The following is an 18,758-nucleotide window of genomic DNA, read 5'->3' on the forward strand; positions in this document are numbered from 1 at the left end:
CAAGAAGAATATGTTTGTAACCCCAACTTTAATAGCCAAGATAAACTTTATAAATATAAAATACATTATAACATATTGAATCATGATTGTGGTTTCTATTCTAATTCATAAATGACAAGAAATAGTAGTACTAATCATTCGTATATATAAGCAGGAGCACACTTCTAACCGAACTAACCAAACCAAACCATCGTACACTAAATCGAATTAACCAAATTACACTGAACGTTAAACCGAAATGTCAACCATATTAGCGCATGAAGTCAAACAGCAATTCAATGAACATACATAACTAACTATATGAATCTTTTTTTTCTTACAATTTAATTAATTGTTCTTTTTTTTTGGAGAACGGTGACTTTTTGTTTTTTTTTCTTAAATATATCTCTCAACTATTTTTGCTCTAATATGTACTTTTTACAGTATTATTTTAGACCCTTTTTAGTGCTTTTGAATTATTTCTTCGTGACTAATTTTCTCCTCTCTACTATTTCCCAGAGTTCACTCTCTGTGATTGTCAAATAAAAAGAAGAAAATGGGTATATATAAATCGAGGTGCATTGCACAAAAATGTCTACAAGCTTTATAATAATCGTAAATTATGAAAAAGTTCATCTTTGCGACAAAAAAATTCAACGAAGTCCTTTGCCACCAATAACTAAAGTCAGCAAGTCACCCAAGTCCGTCGTCTTTACTCGTTTTCTACATGACATAGGCGGAGAAAACAAATTCGACAAAAGTTAACTATGGTCAACTATGGTAGTAGACTAAACTCTGATTGATGATTTTGTGTCGCTTTAATATGGATTATATCAAATTCTTTGTAATTGTTTATAAAATCATTAATAAACAATTTTATCGCCCATATATCTCCGTTTGTGTTATATGATTCACAGACTCTGACATTGAGACAACACTCTCTTGATCTTGAATCTGCAATGCAAAGACTGGTTGCTTTGGAGTCGGAAGATCTGTTGCACTTGTGATCATGGACACCACTTGAGCAATGTTTGGCCTATCAATAGCTTGTTGTTGGATGCAGAGTAGACCAATCTGAACACATCGAGCGACTTCAACTGGAGAACACGAGCTGCTAATACCTTGATCCAGCATATCCACTCCACCGGTCTCGACCCAAGATTCCCATGCCTAGTATATAGTTTAAAAATTGACAACATCTCAGAATTTGTTTGCACCATAAGTACTGTAATTTAAAATGTCTTACATATTCAAGAAGGGTTTTGCCTTCCTTTCCACAGCTAAAGCTTGAAATCTTCTTCCCGCTTATGATTTCTAACTGCAGAACTCCGAAAGCATATATGTCAGACTTCTCTGAGAACATCCCAGTCCATGCATACTCCGGAGACATGTATCCTCTGTTCATATCCCAAACAGTCCGCTAAGTTTGTTATTTGGTTTAATGTTAAGATGCGTCCGCTAAGTTGACACTATTACTACTTTGACTGAGCATGTCCTTGGGATAGATACTTACAAAGTTCCAACAACCCTACGAGTGTTGTCTTGATGTTGGGTTCCTCGAAACATCCGAGCCAATCCAAAATCTGATATTTTTGGGTTCATGTTCTCGTCCAAGAGAATATTGCTGACCTTCAGATCTCGGTGTATGACCCTCAGGCATGAGTCACGATGTAGATAGAGAAGCCCACGTGCAACACCTTGAATGATGTTGAACCTCTTAGGCCAATCAATCTGAAGCTTTAGCGTCAAATCTAGCAAATAAGATAAAGCATATTAATGAGCATGAAAGATCATTCTCATATGATAAAAGGGAAAGGAAAAATGTAGAGGCAAATGCAGGAAAAGGAGCAGACCAAAGAGAAAATTATCGAGGCTTTTGTTCACTAGAAACTCATAAATTAGTAGCTTTTCTTCTCCATCAATGCAACATCCCAAAAGCCGAACCAAGTTTCTGTGTTGTAGTTTTGAGATGAGTTTTATTTCGTTCATGAACTCTTCTGTGCCCTGTCCTGAGCTACTAGAAAGGCGTTTAACGGCTACTTCCTTCCTGTCTGGCAGTTTCCCCTAGAAGCAAAGTTGCATACAGTCATCCACAGAACAAAGAATGACAGACATGAGAGGACCAAAGTAAAGCAATTATCACTTACCTTATAAACCGGACCAAATCCACCTTGACCGAGTTTGTTTGAAACATTGAAGTTATTGGTAGCAGCTCGTATAGTATTCATCTCAAAGAATGTTAAACCTGAGATTTCTTGTGGTTCCAAACCATTTTTCCATGAATCTTGTGAATTGTTGAAGAACACCCAAGTTGGCCCAACAAGTCACAAATGTCTGTGAGTTAGTATGTAATTTGATCACGAGATAGAGGTGTCGAATGCCTCTTTTCTGCTTTAACATAATTAAAGATGAAAACAAAGCACAAGAAAAGAAAGAGGGCTACTATGTTATCCGGTGTCTCACCATTTTGCTTCGCTCTGTATCTCCAGTACTTAAATGAGGCAAAGGCTAAAATCACAAAAATGGAAAGGCTGATACTACCCGCAATAATTTTGGTTTTCCTGCTTCCAGCTGAGAGATTTACCACCAAAAACAATTGTAATAAGTAAAAACCACACTGCAGTTGAAATGAACTCATAAACGAAGTTAAAGAGTAAATGCAACAAAAATGATGGATCTTTATGGGAAAATGTCTTTTCAGCCCTACCCAGTTCTGCACTTGCAAGACGAATGGAAAGAAACTCTCCTCCAATGGAATATCTAACTGTGTCTATTAGCTCTTGATTCCAAAGCAAACATCCAATTCCAGTAATATACGCAAAAGCAGTGCAAGAGCAATTGTTGAGACAACCCTGGTGGCATTGATCTGCATCCACAAAGCTTGCGTATTCGTAGAGATCCGGAGGCTTTACATTAGCCAGACGATAGAAGACGTCTGATCCTTTTCCTTGTGGTTTTGTAGATGATTTTGCCTGACAAGATAATTCTGTACGTCTCACACATCCAGAAGTCGTGTTCCCACCCTTCCACGCCTCCTTGTATTTCGGTACAAACCCTCTTATGCATTTACACTTTGTGGGATTGGACGTCACACACAATCCAAAAGGTCCACATGCACCATATACATCACATGAATTCGCTGGAGTCACAAATTTCAAAACCCAGCCTGTCCCATTGTACATAAAAGTCTTTAGATATCCCTCTGATGTTATGATAACTCGTGTAAGCTCAGAATTTCTCTGTAAATAAGAGAAGTATCCTGTTCTATTTCCTACATCTTGTGAAAGGCTGAATGGACTTGTGTACGATTCATCCATTAGTGGTACGCCAGTGAACCCGGTCTTAGCCCATGGACCGCTTCTCTTATAAAGTGCCGAGCCTCTCATAGTAACGATCTGTGCTGGCACTTGTGGCGTTAGCTGAACTACAAAATCACCAGGGGTTGGATCAGTGTGGCTTTTCCATGAAGTCAGTACTCGCCTCTCCCCATTGGCAAGGTTGTACATCAGCGATGAGTAAGGCAACATAGTATCACCAGGATTCTCGAAACTTTGCCACAAAAGATTTCCTGAAACATCATCAACGATGACAAGATTTCCAGTATCTAAGAGCTTTGCATGACAGTTGTTAGATGTGGAAGGTCTTCTGGTTGACCAAACAGCATTTTTTCTGCTGTCAATCAAAATAAGACTACCATTACTGCTGATAGTAAGGTTTGCCACAGGATTTGTGATCGGCGTTTCTCTGTTAGCCACCCACACAACCACCCGTGGTGTAATTTTCTTGAACCAGATCCCGACATACTGATTCTGAGAGTTGTTAGGTGTGAAGAATCCTAACTCATAAGTTCCACCAGGGGAACTCAGAGTTTGTCCCAATGTCAAAGGACTTGAAGTAGTTATAGCTGCATAGCCACAACTTAAGAATATACTTAACAAGAGAAAGCAAGGAAAGAGAACAATACCAATCTCTCCCAAGTGTATTCCCATGTGTCCAAAAGAGCTCTCCTTCAGATCTGAATGTAATGAAGAAAAACCTTAAGTTTGATTAACTGAAAGAACTGAGACAAAATGATTTGTATTGTTTTATATTTTGACATCTCATTTCTTTGAATAGGCATTTGACGACAAAAACAGAAAGAAAAGAATAATAAACCAGAAAGATGACTTACGTTTCTCTCTCTGAAAAAGAGAAAATGTAATCTTGTCCTTAGATATATTATCATATAAAAATAAATTGGGATACTTTATTCTAATATAAACCTCATTTTACATCAACCCTGTCCATGTCCAACAGAAGCCTTTGTTTGATAGTACATTAGAAATTTCAATGATTCCAGAATTTTCCTATTTTGTACTCTCTGTAGCCTATAGTCTAAACAGAAATAAGACTTTTTCGCTACCAATTCCACAACAAACACTTTTCAGCTTTCACATGTACTGGGAAAGAAAGGAAAAACAGAGTTGGCAAAAATGAATAAATTACCTGGAGGCTTCCAAACGAGACTTTGCCCATATATCTACAGCGAAGATATCATCATTCGTGATCAGCACACACCTTGTTTTATAATACAACAAATTGTAGCTCTCTATGAAGGCTTCTACTTCAGACTAGGTCATCAATGTTTTGGGTGGAGGTCATCTCACCAGTAATCTCCGCATGAACAGGCACCGTTCTTGAAATGGTGAAACCGTTGCATGTCTCGTACTACAATTTCCCGTCCGGTCACAAGGGAAATGTATTTTGTAGCAGTGTGACAGTTAGCGCAGACCCGCAGATTCTTTCTAACGTGAATAGTTGTACCAGCTGTTGTATTCAGGAGTCCAAAAGAAATAGCCAGCTTCTCGCTGTGGCTACTCAGCAACTGCTTTTTAACATCATCTTCCACGCCGAGGATTAAATTTGTGTCAGGAACATAACCAGCTTCCTTGATTTTGCACATCAGCTTCTCAAGAAAAGCATATATCTTCTTGGAACTGGGATGAGCTGTGCTTCCTGAGAAGAAGCTATGCACCTCATTCTTTATCTCCACCACACTCCATCCAGGAGTTTTGCGCAAACCCTGTCTCAACATTGAAACTCTCACTTCTCCCACCTTTTCCCACATTGAAGCTGCACGATATATGTTTGCAAGAAGCACATGATACCCACCATCATCTGGGTTCAACTCAAACAGTCTCTCTGCTGCTTTCTCAGCGATATTCACATTTTTATGAATCTGGCAAGCACCTAACATAGCACCATATACATTGACAGCCGGCTTAACGGGCATCTGCATAATAAAGTCCCATGCTTCCTTCAACCGTCCAGCTCGGCCTAGAAGATCGACAATAGCTCCATAGTGGTCCATTGACGGTTCTATGCTGTAGTTTTCCTTCATCATGTGGAAGCACTGGAGTCCTGTGTCCACCAAACCGGAGTGGCTGCAAGCAGAAATAACAGAAAGAAATGTGACACCATTTGGTTTGATGTTGCCTTCTCGCATTTCTTCAAACAACTCCAGAGCAGCTTTCCCGTTACCATGCGTCCCATATCCATCTATCATAGCATTCCATGTTGTCAAGTGACGCTCGCTCATCATGGCGAAAATATTTCTAGCAGTCAAAATTGCTCCACATTTCGCATACATGTCGACTAGAGCCGTAGTGACAAACACGTTCTTGTCCAAACAACTTCGCATAACAACACCATGTATCCACTTGGCATGATGTGTAACTGACAACTCTGCAAGAGCAGTTATCACACTCACATAAGTAAACGTATCTGGTTTCACTGTCCAAGCCTGCATCTGGCTGAAGTAATTCAATGCTTCGATGGGACGTCCGTTCTGTGCAAATCCTAATATCATCGCGTTCCAAGATACAAGGGTTCTGGTCTGTAGTTTCCCAAATATAGAAGCTGCAGTATCAACTTCCTTGCACTTGCAATACATGGAGATCAACGAGTTCACTACCGAATCATTTCTATCAAGATCCAACTCAACCAGTAACTTATGAATATATCTTCCTCTCTCAAGATCCCCAAGGTCAGCACAAGCATGCAAAGCACCCATGACAGATACATCAGTGGGTTTCACTCCTTCCTCCAACATCCTCTGAAATATTACCATTGCCTCCTTAGGATTCTCATTCTGCACATACGCATCAATCATTGAATTCCATGAAACAACATTCCTTTCTAACATCCCATCAAAGAGCTGTCGAGCAGTTCCCAGAGAACCACATTTTGCGTACATATCAACCAAAGCAGTGGAGATATTGACAAGAGAATCAAATCCACACCGCAAGGCATACCCATGAATCTCCTTACCAATACTCATCGACCCCAAAGCAGAAACAGCAGGCAAAACAGAGACAACAGTGATAAAACTAGGCTTCAGATTCTCCTGACACATTCGATTAACCATTTCCAAAGCCATCCTCGCCATCCCATTCTGTGAATACCCAGCCAACATTGTATTCCAAGAAACCAAATCTCTCTCAGGCATTCTATCAAACACCTTGCGGGCCTCATGTACCTGCCTACATTTTACATACATATTCTCAAGTCCAGCCATGGCAAATAAATCAAGCGAGAACCCACTCTTCACCAACAACCCATGAATTTCTTTTCCCACCCTAAGCTCTGCATCGTCTCCGCAAACTTTCAGAAGATAAGTGAAGTTATACACAACCGGCTCAACATCATCGTACCTCATCCGAACAAAAAAGTTCAAAGCTTGATCAAAGTCCGAAACTTTAGCATACCCTTTAAGCATAGTGTGATACAGAACATCGAGCTTATCATCAATGGGTTCAAAAACACGAGCAGCCTCAACGACGCTGCCGTAGCGACAAAACAAGCTAACAAGCTTCGTCTGGAAAAGGTGCTCCTGATAAAGACCATTCTTGAAGACGAGAGGAAGAATGTGACGGAGGTCTTTCAGAGAAGAACATCTCTCTAGAAGAAGTGCCGCAGGGTGTTCGTAGACGTTAGCAGGAATGTAAGTTCTCTGGGAGAGAACGTGACGATGGTAATTTGGGGAATTAGGGGTTTNATTACCATTGCCTCCTTAGGATTCTCATTCTGCACATACGCATCAATCATTGAATTCCATGAAACAACATTCCTTTCTAACATCCCATCAAAGAGCTGTCGAGCAGTTCCCAGAGAACCACATTTTGCGTACATATCAACCAAAGCAGTGGAGATATTGACAAGAGAATCAAATCCACACCGCAAGGCATACCCATGAATCTCCTTACCAATACTCATCGACCCCAAAGCAGAAACAGCAGGCAAAACAGAGACAACAGTGATAAAACTAGGCTTCAGATTCTCCTGACACATTCGATTAACCATTTCCAAAGCCATCCTCGCCATCCCATTCTGTGAATACCCAGCCAACATTGTATTCCAAGAAACCAAATCTCTCTCAGGCATTCTATCAAACACCTTGCGGGCCTCATGTACCTGCCTACACTTTACATACATATTCTCAAGTCCAGCCATGGCAAATAAATCAAGCGAGAACCCACTCTTCACCAACAACCCATGAATTTCTTTTCCCACCCTAAGCTCTGCATCGTCTCCGCAAACTTTCAGAAGATAAGTGAAGTTATACACAACCGGCTCAACATCATCGTACCTCATCCGAACAAAAAAGTTCAAAGCTTGATCAAAGTCCGAAACTTTAGCATACCCTTTAAGCATAGTGTGATACAGAACATCGAGCTTATCATCAATGGGTTCAAAAACACGAGCAGCCTCAACGACGCTGCCGTAGCGACAAAACAAGCTAACAAGCTTCGTCTGGAAAAGGTGCTCCTGATAAAGACCATTCTTGAAGACGAGAGGAAGAATGTGACGGAGGTCTCTCAGAGAAGAACATCTCTCTAGAAGAAGTGCCGCAGGGTGTTCGTAGACGTTAGCAGGAATGTAAGTTCTCTGGGAGAGAACGTGACGATGGTAATTTGGGGAATTAGGGGTTTGAGGAACTGTTGTTACCAATTGTGAGCTCATCATGGTTTTGTTCTGAAAAATCAATCCTTTACTGACGATTCATTCTCTTACTGCTATAACTTTATCTTCAATGTCTGGATTTCATAGAATAATTGACAGTGACGTGAGATTGTGAAAGTGAGTCACTCGTGTTTCAGGTGAATTAAGAGTTAAGACCAAGTCGTAATAGACGGGCCAATTTTGGTCAACTGAACGTTCGAAGACCGCCATCAATAAACAAATGATGAATCCAAATCTTGCATCATCTTAGAACAGTGCCACTTGACTTTCTAACAATATTTGGACTTTTCTCTTGAGAATTTAATCCTCACCACAACACTACAGAATCACTTGACGCTACTCCAGACCCTACCATTGTTTACATTCAATGCTGAGATCTTTGCTATTTATAGATCTGTTGTGTTTGTGTTTTTTTTTCAGGAGATATATTAAGAAAGCAAAAGCTATACCAAGCTGGGACTGTTCTTGTCTTCTTGAGAGGGTGGTACTTAAAGCTATGGGACTTCATGATAGCTTGAGTCCATTTGTTCTTGTTCTTGCACTGTCTAGCTTCTTCTTGAGTGTCTCTCTGGCTCAGGAAAGAGTTTTCTTCTCCGGCAAGCTTAATGATTCTGAGACTATAGTTTCCAGCTTTCGCACGTTCAGGTTCGGTTTCTTCAGCCCTGTTAATTCCACAAGTCGGTATGCCGGAATATGGTATAACAGCGTTTCAGTACAAACTGTGATATGGGTTGCTAACAAAGATAAACCGATCAATGACTCCTCTGGAGTTATTTCGGTTTCTGAAGATGGAAATCTCCTAGTTACAGATGGTCAGAAGCGTGTTCTATGGTCAACTAATGTCTCTACTCAAGCTCGTGCCAATTCTACCGTCGCTGAGCTTTTGGATTCAGGGAACCTTGTGCTAAAAGAGGCGAATACCGATGCATATCTTTGGGAGAGCTTCAAGTATCCTACTGATTCTTGGTTGCCAAATATGTTGGTTGGGACAAACGCAAGAACCGGAGGAGGAAACGTCACGATAACTTCTTGGAGAAACCCTTCGGATCCTTCGCCCGGGAGCTACACTGCTGCACTCGTCCTTGCTGCATATCCTGAGCTCTTCATAATCAACAACAATAATAATAATAGTACGGTGTGGCGAAGTGGCCCGTGGAACGGTCAGATGTTTAACGGTTTACCAGATGTGTATGCTGGAGTCTTTCTTTATAGATTCATAGTTAATGATGACACCAATGGATCTGTCACCATGTCATATGCTAATGATTCAACTTTGAGATACTTCTACATGGATTATAGAGGATCTGTGATCCGAAGAGATTGGAGTGAGGCTAGGAGAAACTGGACGGTCGGGTTACAAGTTCCGGCAACCGAGTGCGACCTTTACCGCCGATGTGGCCAATTCGCGACTTGCAATCCTAGGAAAAAACCACCTTGTTCTTGCATTAAAGGGTTCAGGCCAAGGAACCTTATAGAGTGGAACAATGGAAACTGGACTGGTGGATGCATAAGAAGGGTCCCTTTGCAGTGTGATAGACAGAACAATAATGGGAGTGCTGATGGGTTTTTGAGGCTGCGGCGAATGAAACTGCCTGACTTTGCAAGAAGATCCGAAGCCAGCGAACCAGAATGCTTAAGGACTTGTTTGCAGACATGTTCTTGTATAGCTGCTGCTCATGGCTTAGGATATGGCTGCATGATTTGGAATGGAAGCTTAGTGGATTCGCAGGAGTTGTCTGCTAGTGGAATGGATCTTTATATTCGTCTTGCACATTCAGAAATCAGTTGAGTATTAATTCCACAACTTTTCTCATATTCTTTGTTTTTAAGTGACTGCAGCTTTACTAATTCTGTTATTTATTGCCAACTCTCTATTAGAAACACAGGACAGGCGACCAATTTTGATTGGTGCAACATTGGCAGGCGGTATTTTTGTTGTGGCTGCTTGTGGTCTTCTGGCACGACGGATTGTCATGAAGAAAAGAGGTCAGAATTTAACTATATGTTTGCTTCTTATAAGCGTTGGACTGTTCAGCTTAACAAAACCTCGGATTTGGTCTCAGCGAAAAAGAAAGGAACAGATGCAGAGCAAATTTTTGAGAGAGTGGAAGCTTTAGCTGGTGGTAACAAAGGAAAGTTGAAAGAGCTGCCATTGTTTGAGTTTCAAGTGTTAGCTGCTGCTACTGACAATTTCTCTCTCAGAAATAAGCTTGGACAAGGCGGTTTTGGTCCTGTTTACAAAGTGAGTATGACTTTTAAAAAGTTATGACAACAAGAATTTCTGATCACTCCAACAACTGTTGGCATATTATTATTGCAGGGGAAGTTACAAGAAGGGCAAGAAATTGCTGTGAAAAGACTATCACGAGCTTCGGGACAAGGGCTTGAGGAACTTGTTAATGAAGTGGTTGTAATTTCTAAGTTGCAGCATCGTAATCTGGTGAAGTTACTTGGTTGTTGCATTGCAGGAGAAGAAAGGATGTTAGTCTATGAGTTCATGCCCAAGAAAAGCTTGGACTTTTATCTATTTGGTAATTCATCACTACTTTTGTTTTCAAACTCTGTTCCATTTTTTGTTATCATTGGTCACTAACAGAAGCTTATGTGTTTCAGACTCAAGGAGAGCAAAACTTCTTGATTGGAAGACACGTTTTAATATAATCAATGGTATATGTAGAGGTCTTATGTACCTTCACAGAGATTCTAGGCTGAGAATCATTCACAGGGATCTGAAAGCTAGCAACATCTTGTTAGATGAGAATCTGATTCCGAAAATATCTGATTTCGGGTTGGCCAGAATTTTCCCAGGGAATGAAGATGAAGCAAACACCCGAAGGGTTGTTGGAACATAGTAAGTAACTCAACCCTAACAATCTGTTGCACCCTTTTTTCATAAAGATAGTCATAAAACCGAGAAAATAAATGTATCGTGCAGTGGCTATATGGCACCTGAGTATGCAATGGGGGGACTATTTTCAGAGAAATCTGATGTTTTCAGCTTAGGAGTGATACTCTTAGAGATTGTCAGTGGAAGAAGAAACTCAAACTCGACTCTTTTAGCTTATGTGAGCCTACCAAACTCTACCAAGTTTCTAAACTCTCTTGAGAAATTTCTCTAAGCAATAAAAGCTTCTCTGTTTTATAGGTATGGTCAATCTGGAACGAAGGTGAGATTAGTGGTCTGGTAGATCCTGAGATCTTTGACCAACTCTATGAGAAAGAAATACGCAAATGCGTTCACATTGGGCTTTTGTGTGTTCAAGAATCTGCTAATGATAGGCCAAGTGTTTCTACAGTGTGTTCTATGCTCAGCAGCGAGATTGTTGACATTCCAGAACCGAAACAACCTGCTTTTATATCTAGGAACGGTGTTCCAGAAGCTGAGTCCTCCGAGAACAGTGACCCTCACGCCTCTATCAATGATGTCACTATTACCGATGTCACAGGACGTTAGAACCTGCAGAAACCAAAGTCTATGTGTAATTCTCAAAAATCTTTAAGCATTGCCAGAATATATATCGTCTATCTATATAGATCGTTATGTCTCATAGCTCTAGTAAGACTCTGTTTCATGATGTAAAAAAAACACTCTGTTTTTCATATAGCAAATTCTCACTGATCTTAAAAATCAAGAAAAATCTCTTAAGCTTATAGGAGGAAATTTATCAGATGCAAGTATAGGCTTCTTTTCTGAACAGTTCCACTTGATTTAGCTTTCACTATAACAGTATTTGGACTTTTCTCTTAAGAATTTAATTCTCACCACACCATCAGCTACCAGTGTTAAATGCTACATTCAATGCTGAGCCCTTGCTATTAAGATCTTTGTTGAGTTTGGCCTTTTTGAGTAAACGATATTACACAAAACTTTATCCAAAAGTAGGTAGTTTCTGTTCTTGAGTGGACGGGACTGAAGATATGAGACTTCATGAGAGCTTGAGTCATTTTGCTCTTGTACTTGCACTGTCTTGCTTCTTCTTAAGTATCTCTCTAGCTCATGAAAGAGCTTTCTTTTCCGGAAAGCTCAATGACTCTGAGACGATAGTCTCCAGCTTCCGTACGTTCAGGTTCGGTTTCTTCAGCCCTGTCAATTCCAAAAGTCGATATGCTGGTATATGGTATAACAGCATTTCAGTACAAACTGTGATATGGGTTGCTAACAAAGATAAACCGATCAATGACTCCTCTGGAGTTATTTCGGTTTCTGAAGATGGAAATGTCGTTGTTACTGATGGTCAGAGGCGTGTTCTGTGGTCAACTAACGTCTCTACTCGAATCCGAGCCAATTCTACTGTCGCTGAGCTTTTGGATTCAGGGAACCTTGTGCTAAAAGAGGTGAATACAGATGCATATCTTTGGGAGAGCTTCAAGTATCCTACTGATTCTTGGTTGCCAAATATGTTGGTTGGGATAAACGAAAGAACAGGAGGAGGAAACGCCATGATAACTTCTTGGAGAAACCCTTCAGATCCTTCGCCGGGGAACTACACTGCTGCACTCGTTCTTGCTGCATATCCTGAGCTCTTTATTTTCAACAATAATAACAACAACGCTACAGTGTGGCGAAGTGGCCCGTGGAACGGCCAGATGTTTAATGGTATACCAGATGTATATCCGGGGGTCTTTCTTTATAGATTCATAGTTAATGATGACAACAATGGATCAGTCACCATGTCATATGCTAATGATTCAACTTTGAGACACTTCTACATGGATTATAGAGGATCTGTGATCCGGAGAGATTGGAGTGAGGCTAGAAGAAACTGGACGGTAGGGTCACAAGTTCCCGAAAACGAGTGTGACCTTTACAGCCGATGTGGCCAATTCGCCACTTACAATCCACGAAAAAGCCCCCTTTGTTCTTGTATTAGAGGGTTTAAGCCAAAGAACCTTAGAGACTGGAACAATGGAAACTGGACTGGTGGATGCATAAGAAAGGTCACTTTGCAGTGTGAAAGACAGAACCATAATGGGAGTGCTGATTGGTTTTTCACTCTGCAGCGAATGAAATTGCCTGACTTTGCAAGCAGATCTGAAGCCAGCGAACCAGAATGCTTAAATACTTGTTTGCAGGCATGTTCTTGTATAGCTTGTGCTCATGGTTTAGGATATGGCTGTATGATTTGGAATGGAAGCTTAGTTGATTCACAGGAGTTGGATGCTAGTGGAATGGATCTTTCAATCCGTCTTGCTCATTCAGAAATCAGTTGAGTATTATTCCACGACTTCTCTCATATTTACTACTTTAGTGATTGCAGTTTTACTAATTCTGCTAAGTCTTGCCAATTCTCTATTAGAAACACAGGACAGGAGACCAATTTTGATTGGTACATCATTGGCAGGCTGTGTTACTGTTTTGGCAGCTTGTGTCCTTCTGGCACGACGTATTGTCTTGAAGAAAAGAGGTCAGAGTTTAACTCAATTATGTTTGCTTCTTATAACCGTGTTAAACTTTAACAAAACTTTTGGACTCGATCTCAGCGAAAACGATAGGAACAGATGCAGAGCAAATTTTTAAGAGAGTGGAAGCTTTAGCTGGTGGTAGTAAAGAAAAATTGAAAGAGCTACCTTTGTTTGAGTTTCAAGTGTTAGCTGCAGCAACTGATAACTTCTCTCTTACAAATAAGCTCGGACAAGGCGGTTTTGGTCCTGTTTACAAAGTGAGTATGACTCTTAAAGGGTTTATAGCAACAAGAAAACAAGAATATATGCTGACATATTTTGTTGTTGCAGGGGAAGTTACAAGAAGGGCAAGAAATTGCTGTGAAAAGACTGTCACAAGCATCAGGACAAGGGCTTGAGGAACTTGTTACTGAAGTAGTTGTGATTTCCAAGTTGCAACATCGAAATCTTGTGAAATTGCTTGGCTGCTGCATTGCAGGAGAAGAAAGAATGTTAGTCTATGAGTTCATGCCCAAGAAAAGCTTAGACTTTTATATATTTGGTAATGTATCACTATGTTTTTGTTTTCGAAATCTGTTCCAGTGTTATCACCTGCAGGTCAAATAACATAAGCTAATTTGTTGTTCAGATCCAAGGCAAGCAAAACTTCTTGATTGGAAGACAAGGTTTAACATAATCAATGGAATATGTAGAGGTCTCCTGTACCTTCACAGAGATTCTAGGCTGATAATCATTCACAGAGATCTGAAAGCTAGCAACATCTTGTTAGATGAGAATCTGATTCCAAAAATATCCGATTTCGGGTTGGCCAGGATTTTCCTAGGGAATGAAGATGAAGCAAACACTCAAAGGGTCGTTGGAACATAGTAAGTTACTCATACTAACCATATGTTTCATATATTTTTTTGTTTCCACTAAGATATATGTACCTGATGTTACATCCTGCAGTGGCTATATGGCACCTGAGTATGCAATGGGAGGACTGTTTTCAGAGAAATCTGATGTTTTCAGCTTAGGAGTGATACTCTTAGAGATTGTCAGTGGAAGAAGAAACTCACATTCAACTCTATTAGCCTATGTAAGTCTACCTAAATCTACTAAGTTACACTCAACTCTCTTGAACTTCTCAAGCCATAAAAGCTTCTCTATCTTTTAATAGGTATGGTCAATCTGGAACAAAGGGGAGATGAGTGGTCTGGTAGATCCTGAGATCTTTGACCAACTCTATGAGAAAGAAATACGCAAATGCATTCACATTGGTCTTTTGTGTGTGCAAGACGCTGCTAATGATAGGCCAAGTGTTTCCACAGTGTGTTCTATGCTCAGCAGCGAGTTTGCAGACATTTCAGAACCGAAACAGCCTGCTTTTATGCCTAGAAACCGTATGTTCGAAGGTGAGTCCTCTGAGAGCAGTGACCTTAAAGCCTCTATCAACAATGTCACTATCACTGATGTCTCAGAACGTTAGAACCTGCAGAACCAAATTGTATGTGTAATTTCGTCATTTCGTGAAAGTCTTAAGCAATTGCCAGAGAAATATATCATCTATCTTTATAGATGGTAATGGACAAGACATTTCTGTTCATACAACAAATTCCCACTGTACTAAATCATAAATAAAAATCAAGAATGCTCATCTCTTGAAAGAAAAATCTCTTAAGCTTTTGCTAGTCCTTATTGGAGGAAGTTCCACAGATGTAAGAGCCGGCTTCTTTTCTGAGCTTTCATGCGAAAGAGAATGACGTGTGGAAGTTTCAGCTTCTTGGTGTTGAGACTCAGGATCCCAAAATTGGTGTTCATGATGACCATGACCAGAGTATCTAGGAGAAGGAGAAGCTGGGTAACTTTCAACGCTACGGTTATTGAAATTATGAAGGAGATGGATTGGAGATGAGCCATGTGTTGGTGTGGTTGGACGGCTAGAGAAAGGTGTGTTTGATCCCGAGTGTCTTCCGTGTTTAGTCTGGTCCTTTGCTGTGTGATGCCACTTCTTTAATGCCGTGGCTACTCTTTCGTTAAATACCGTTGGCTTCATTTTAGTACCCATCTACACACATGTTTCATATACACAATGTCAAAAAACTAAAAGATCATATAATTAAAATCTGGTTATGTTACATCTCAATGTTGTGTAGTACCTGAGTAACAAGTGCATAGAGCGGAAGAGTCACGTAGCTGCAAAGTATCTGCACAACAACTCTGCAAGATTTGTAAAATAGGAGAAAAGGTTATTATTATACTTTGTCAGTCAAAGGACTAATTCTCAGAATCAACAGTCAAGATTATGTGAGCTTACCCAACTACAATTCTAATGACCACATCTGCATTGCTTTCATGGAAACAATTCTTGAGATTAAATTCATACTGCAAATAGGAAAATTTTATGACAACAATTAGTATGGCCTGAAACAACAGCAATATTCGTAAAGAGAATGAAATGGCTCGCTTACCGTACTCCAGGCAAAGAAGGCAAGTTGAAATGCATTCTGTAAAGTGAAGAAATTTTGGTACTCATGAGTTTATTCTATTTCTACCGTTAGGAATTAAAAAAAGAAAGAGAAGAAACGAGCGGTGAAGGATAAAAGTACTGTACCGTAAAAAGGACCAAGTGGATAAGGAAAAGAATGAAACGTGGCTTGCCAAACCAGAAGAGGTCATCACCAGGCTGAACCACTGGGGCGCCTCTCACCACATCACCTTTCTCTTGGATTCTTAGACCCAATTTGGTTATTATGACTTGAAGCTTTGTTCCAACGATTAGAATTACGACTAGTGGAATAAATGGGAGCCAAAGGTAAGAACGTAGTCCTGTTTCAAAAGGAAATCGATGTCAGTTTTGTGCAAATATTGATGCAGGTAAGACTTAATTTTCACAGTACGCAATCAACATTTACCATTTGTATTGGTCAAGAGGAATAGCACGGCTACAAACCAAATAACCGGACTGCATAAAGGTGGCAAAAGATTAAAACAAAATATCCAAATTGGCTTTTCTCAGACTATAATTAAAAAAATCATTATTAGTTCCAAACCTGATTTCAACAACAGTTTTGAAGTCTTCCTCTAAGGATCTCTGAATATACTTGCGGAAATCGAATCTTGATTCGCTCCCGTGAGCCAAATGCGCCTGCAAAAAATGTAGTTAGAACATTGTCTTGAGAGATAAGTGTTATAATAAAACATTAGATAACGGGAAAAAGTAAAAATTCCTTACCATGATGAAACCATGTCTTAGTGCTAAGTAATCAACTTTGGTGACAGATCCATAGAACTGTCTGAAAAAACACACAATCCATAGTGTTATACTCGTCTTGCTCCAGAAACTGAGATGTCTTCTCCCAAAAGATGTGTCCCTCGCAAACCTGAACCTCTCAGGATCTGCATAACAAGAATGATTCACTGTAAATATCCCATTTTGGTCTTTATTTTTTGTCGAATACTCTGGTTCACTTACCGTTAGAATATTGATACTCTATTGTCTTAGTCTCCTCCTCCCATGACTTCCACCTCCTCATCTGCAATACTCAAGAAAGCAAATATATAAATAATCTTTCTTGATTCTCGCCTTGGCCAAAGCGGAATTCACAAGAAATGTTACCTTAGTCTTTCCGAGAGCATAAGTAACAATGCAGTAAATAACATGAACCACGGCGAGAACAAAGATGAATATATGCAGCTGGTGGATTCCATAAGCAGATACAAAAGCCACTTTCCCCTGAGAAAATCCATCAATCGCAATCAAAATCTATCGTTTTTTACAAGCCAAGAATGATTTTCATATATATATAGGAGATTGTTAGTAGTTACCTTCTCTGCACATTTGTCATAACCTTTGGTGGCTAAACTTCGTCTAGGGATATAAGATTCAGCTAACTCAAGAAGAAGTCTATGACTGGGTTTATCTCCATCTCCATCTTCTTTCTTTCCGGTGTCTTTCTTGTGGTATTTTCTAGCTTCTTCCTCAGCGCTGCAAGGGTGCATTGTCGACGCAACATGCTTGGAGATGCATATATTTGAGATTGGTGTTTGTCCAATCGTGAGGAGTAGTGATATGAATCCCAACAGCATAAGCTCTGAATCAAGTTTTAAGTACAGAAAATATAAGTAGCTTGTTCATAATGGATGAGGTTAGTTAAGTAGAAAAATATTAGTTCTTTTTTCTAGTTACCTGCTTTGACCTTTTCAAGAGCTTCAAAAAGAGCCTTCTTGTGCTTCTTTTTAAACCACTGTTTAGGTAGATAAACAATAATTGGGCAGAGATTTTAATTATTAACAGATTTGGTAATGATAGTGATAGGAGAAGAACTAAACAAAATGAAAAACAGAGCAGTAAGCAGATCAAGAACACACAAAAAAAACAGAGGAAGAAGAGCTTATAAGAGAGAGAGAGAGAGAAAAAAAACAGAGCAAGAACACAAAACAGAGGAATCTTGAGATAAGGACTTTATCTAAAGGGGACGACTTACGGTTCCAATTTTGTGAATATATTTTTCGAGGACAATCGAAATGAATAGTAAGACGAAGCAAACCACAGCTACTGCCCACGTAGAGGTCTCTTCTAAAGTCCGCTCTTTTACTTGATTCGCCATTGGAGCTTAATCCAAAGCAAAAGCAAAAAACCCCTAAATGACTCTTCTCTTTCTTTCTAGAGATCTTGTCTTTCTTTTCTTTTTTTTTATTTTATTACAAAAGAAGTAAAGAAACAAAACACGAGAAGAGACGGAGATTTCGTGTTCTTCTTGTTTTGCTCTCAGTTTTAAATTACTACGCAAACGCAATTTTCGAAAAGCAGAGTTGTGTCGTAATATATAAAGAGAGAGAGAGAGAGCTATGATGAGAGAAGGCGAAAGAGGAAAGGGGGAAGGAGAAGAGATAAGACCCGTATAATGTAATGAGAGACTGTAAACTAAAGGCTTCGTCGTCTATATAAGAATAAATACTACGTCGTTCGTTCGTCTTTTGGAGAAGAAGCGTTCAACGTTTTGACTTTCGTATTATTCCCACATGTGACGACTTCTCAAGTACTTTCAAGTCTTTTTTTTTTTTTTTTTTTTAAACATTTCTCAACTACTTTTGATGTCTATGGCCNCTCAAGAGTACTTTTGAAGTCTATGGCCTTATTATTGATGGTCAAAATAATGTTTTGTTTCTATTAACAAAAATGAAGTCTTTTTTGATTGTTTTTTTAAAAACATCTCAAGTAACTTTGAAGTCTATGGCCTTATTATTGAGGTTCAAAATAATGTTTTGTTAATAATCTATAATTTGTCGTTTAATTTTTTTGGTTGAACTCGGTTTTGGATGTTTGTAAGAACGAATAAGCAAATTTTGAATTTGAATTTTATTTTGTTTACTTTGATTGTATAAAGATATAT

At 39.5% G+C, this 18,758-nt stretch overlaps 4 protein-coding genes across 7 annotated transcripts; 2 read left to right on the top strand and 2 right to left on the bottom strand.

Annotated features, from left to right (window-relative positions):
* On the bottom strand, positions 707-8,080 carry LOC104739770 (pentatricopeptide repeat-containing protein At1g11290, chloroplastic-like). 4 transcript variants are annotated; one of them, XM_010460218.2, is made up of 9 exons: positions 4,626-4,732; positions 4,465-4,498; positions 2,687-3,994; positions 2,443-2,550; positions 2,127-2,263; positions 1,833-2,043; positions 1,493-1,730; positions 1,226-1,376; positions 707-1,149 (listed from the first exon to the last, which is right to left on the bottom strand). In XM_010460218.2, the coding sequence occupies exons 1-9, from the start codon at positions 4,638-4,640 to the stop codon at positions 856-858; spliced, it is 2,496 nt and encodes an 831-aa protein (XP_010458520.1). In that variant the 5' UTR covers positions 4,641-4,732; the 3' UTR covers positions 707-855. The 4 variants fall into 4 exon arrangements, with proteins under 4 accessions (XP_010458520.1, XP_010458523.1, XP_019091524.1 ...); XM_010460221.2 differs by lacking the exons at positions 707-1,149; positions 1,226-1,376; positions 1,493-1,730; ... (1 more) ...; positions 2,127-2,263; positions 2,443-2,550 and adding an exon at positions 7,027-8,080 and having other exon boundaries at positions 3,940-3,994; positions 4,626-6,091; XM_019235979.1 differs by lacking the exons at positions 707-1,149; positions 1,226-1,376; positions 1,493-1,730; ... (2 more) ...; positions 2,443-2,550; positions 2,687-3,994 and adding an exon at positions 7,607-8,080 and having other exon boundaries at positions 4,471-6,671.
* Positions 8,251-11,631, top strand: LOC104739769 (G-type lectin S-receptor-like serine/threonine-protein kinase At1g11300). Its single transcript, XM_010460217.2, has 7 exons — positions 8,251-9,764; positions 9,859-9,966; positions 10,044-10,222; positions 10,301-10,511; positions 10,594-10,831; positions 10,916-11,045; positions 11,126-11,631. Exons 1-7 carry the CDS (start codon positions 8,348-8,350, stop codon positions 11,432-11,434), a joined length of 2,592 nt encoding a protein of 863 aa, XP_010458519.1. The 5' UTR covers positions 8,251-8,347; the 3' UTR covers positions 11,435-11,631.
* On the top strand, positions 11,810-14,867 carry LOC104739768 (G-type lectin S-receptor-like serine/threonine-protein kinase At1g11300). Its single transcript, XM_010460216.1, has 7 exons — positions 11,810-13,186; positions 13,278-13,385; positions 13,462-13,640; positions 13,714-13,924; positions 14,012-14,249; positions 14,332-14,461; positions 14,543-14,867. The coding sequence occupies exons 1-7, from the start codon at positions 11,899-11,901 to the stop codon at positions 14,849-14,851; spliced, it is 2,463 nt and encodes an 820-aa protein (XP_010458518.1). The 5' UTR covers positions 11,810-11,898; the 3' UTR covers positions 14,852-14,867.
* On the bottom strand, positions 14,909-18,282 carry LOC104739767 (MLO-like protein 2). Its single transcript, XM_010460215.2, has 13 exons — positions 17,850-18,282; positions 17,552-17,609; positions 17,191-17,456; positions 16,982-17,098; positions 16,838-16,898; positions 16,598-16,761; positions 16,416-16,510; positions 16,278-16,327; positions 15,977-16,191; positions 15,834-15,869; positions 15,680-15,747; positions 15,522-15,582; positions 14,909-15,430 (listed from the first exon to the last, which is right to left on the bottom strand). The coding sequence occupies exons 1-13, from the start codon at positions 17,970-17,972 to the stop codon at positions 15,017-15,019; spliced, it is 1,728 nt and encodes a 575-aa protein (XP_010458517.1). The 5' UTR covers positions 17,973-18,282; the 3' UTR covers positions 14,909-15,016.

This window comes from Camelina sativa, chromosome 14, assembly GCF_000633955.1.
Source record: "Camelina sativa cultivar DH55 chromosome 14, Cs, whole genome shotgun sequence".
Lineage (NCBI taxonomy): Eukaryota > Viridiplantae > Streptophyta > Magnoliopsida > Brassicales > Brassicaceae > Camelina > Camelina sativa.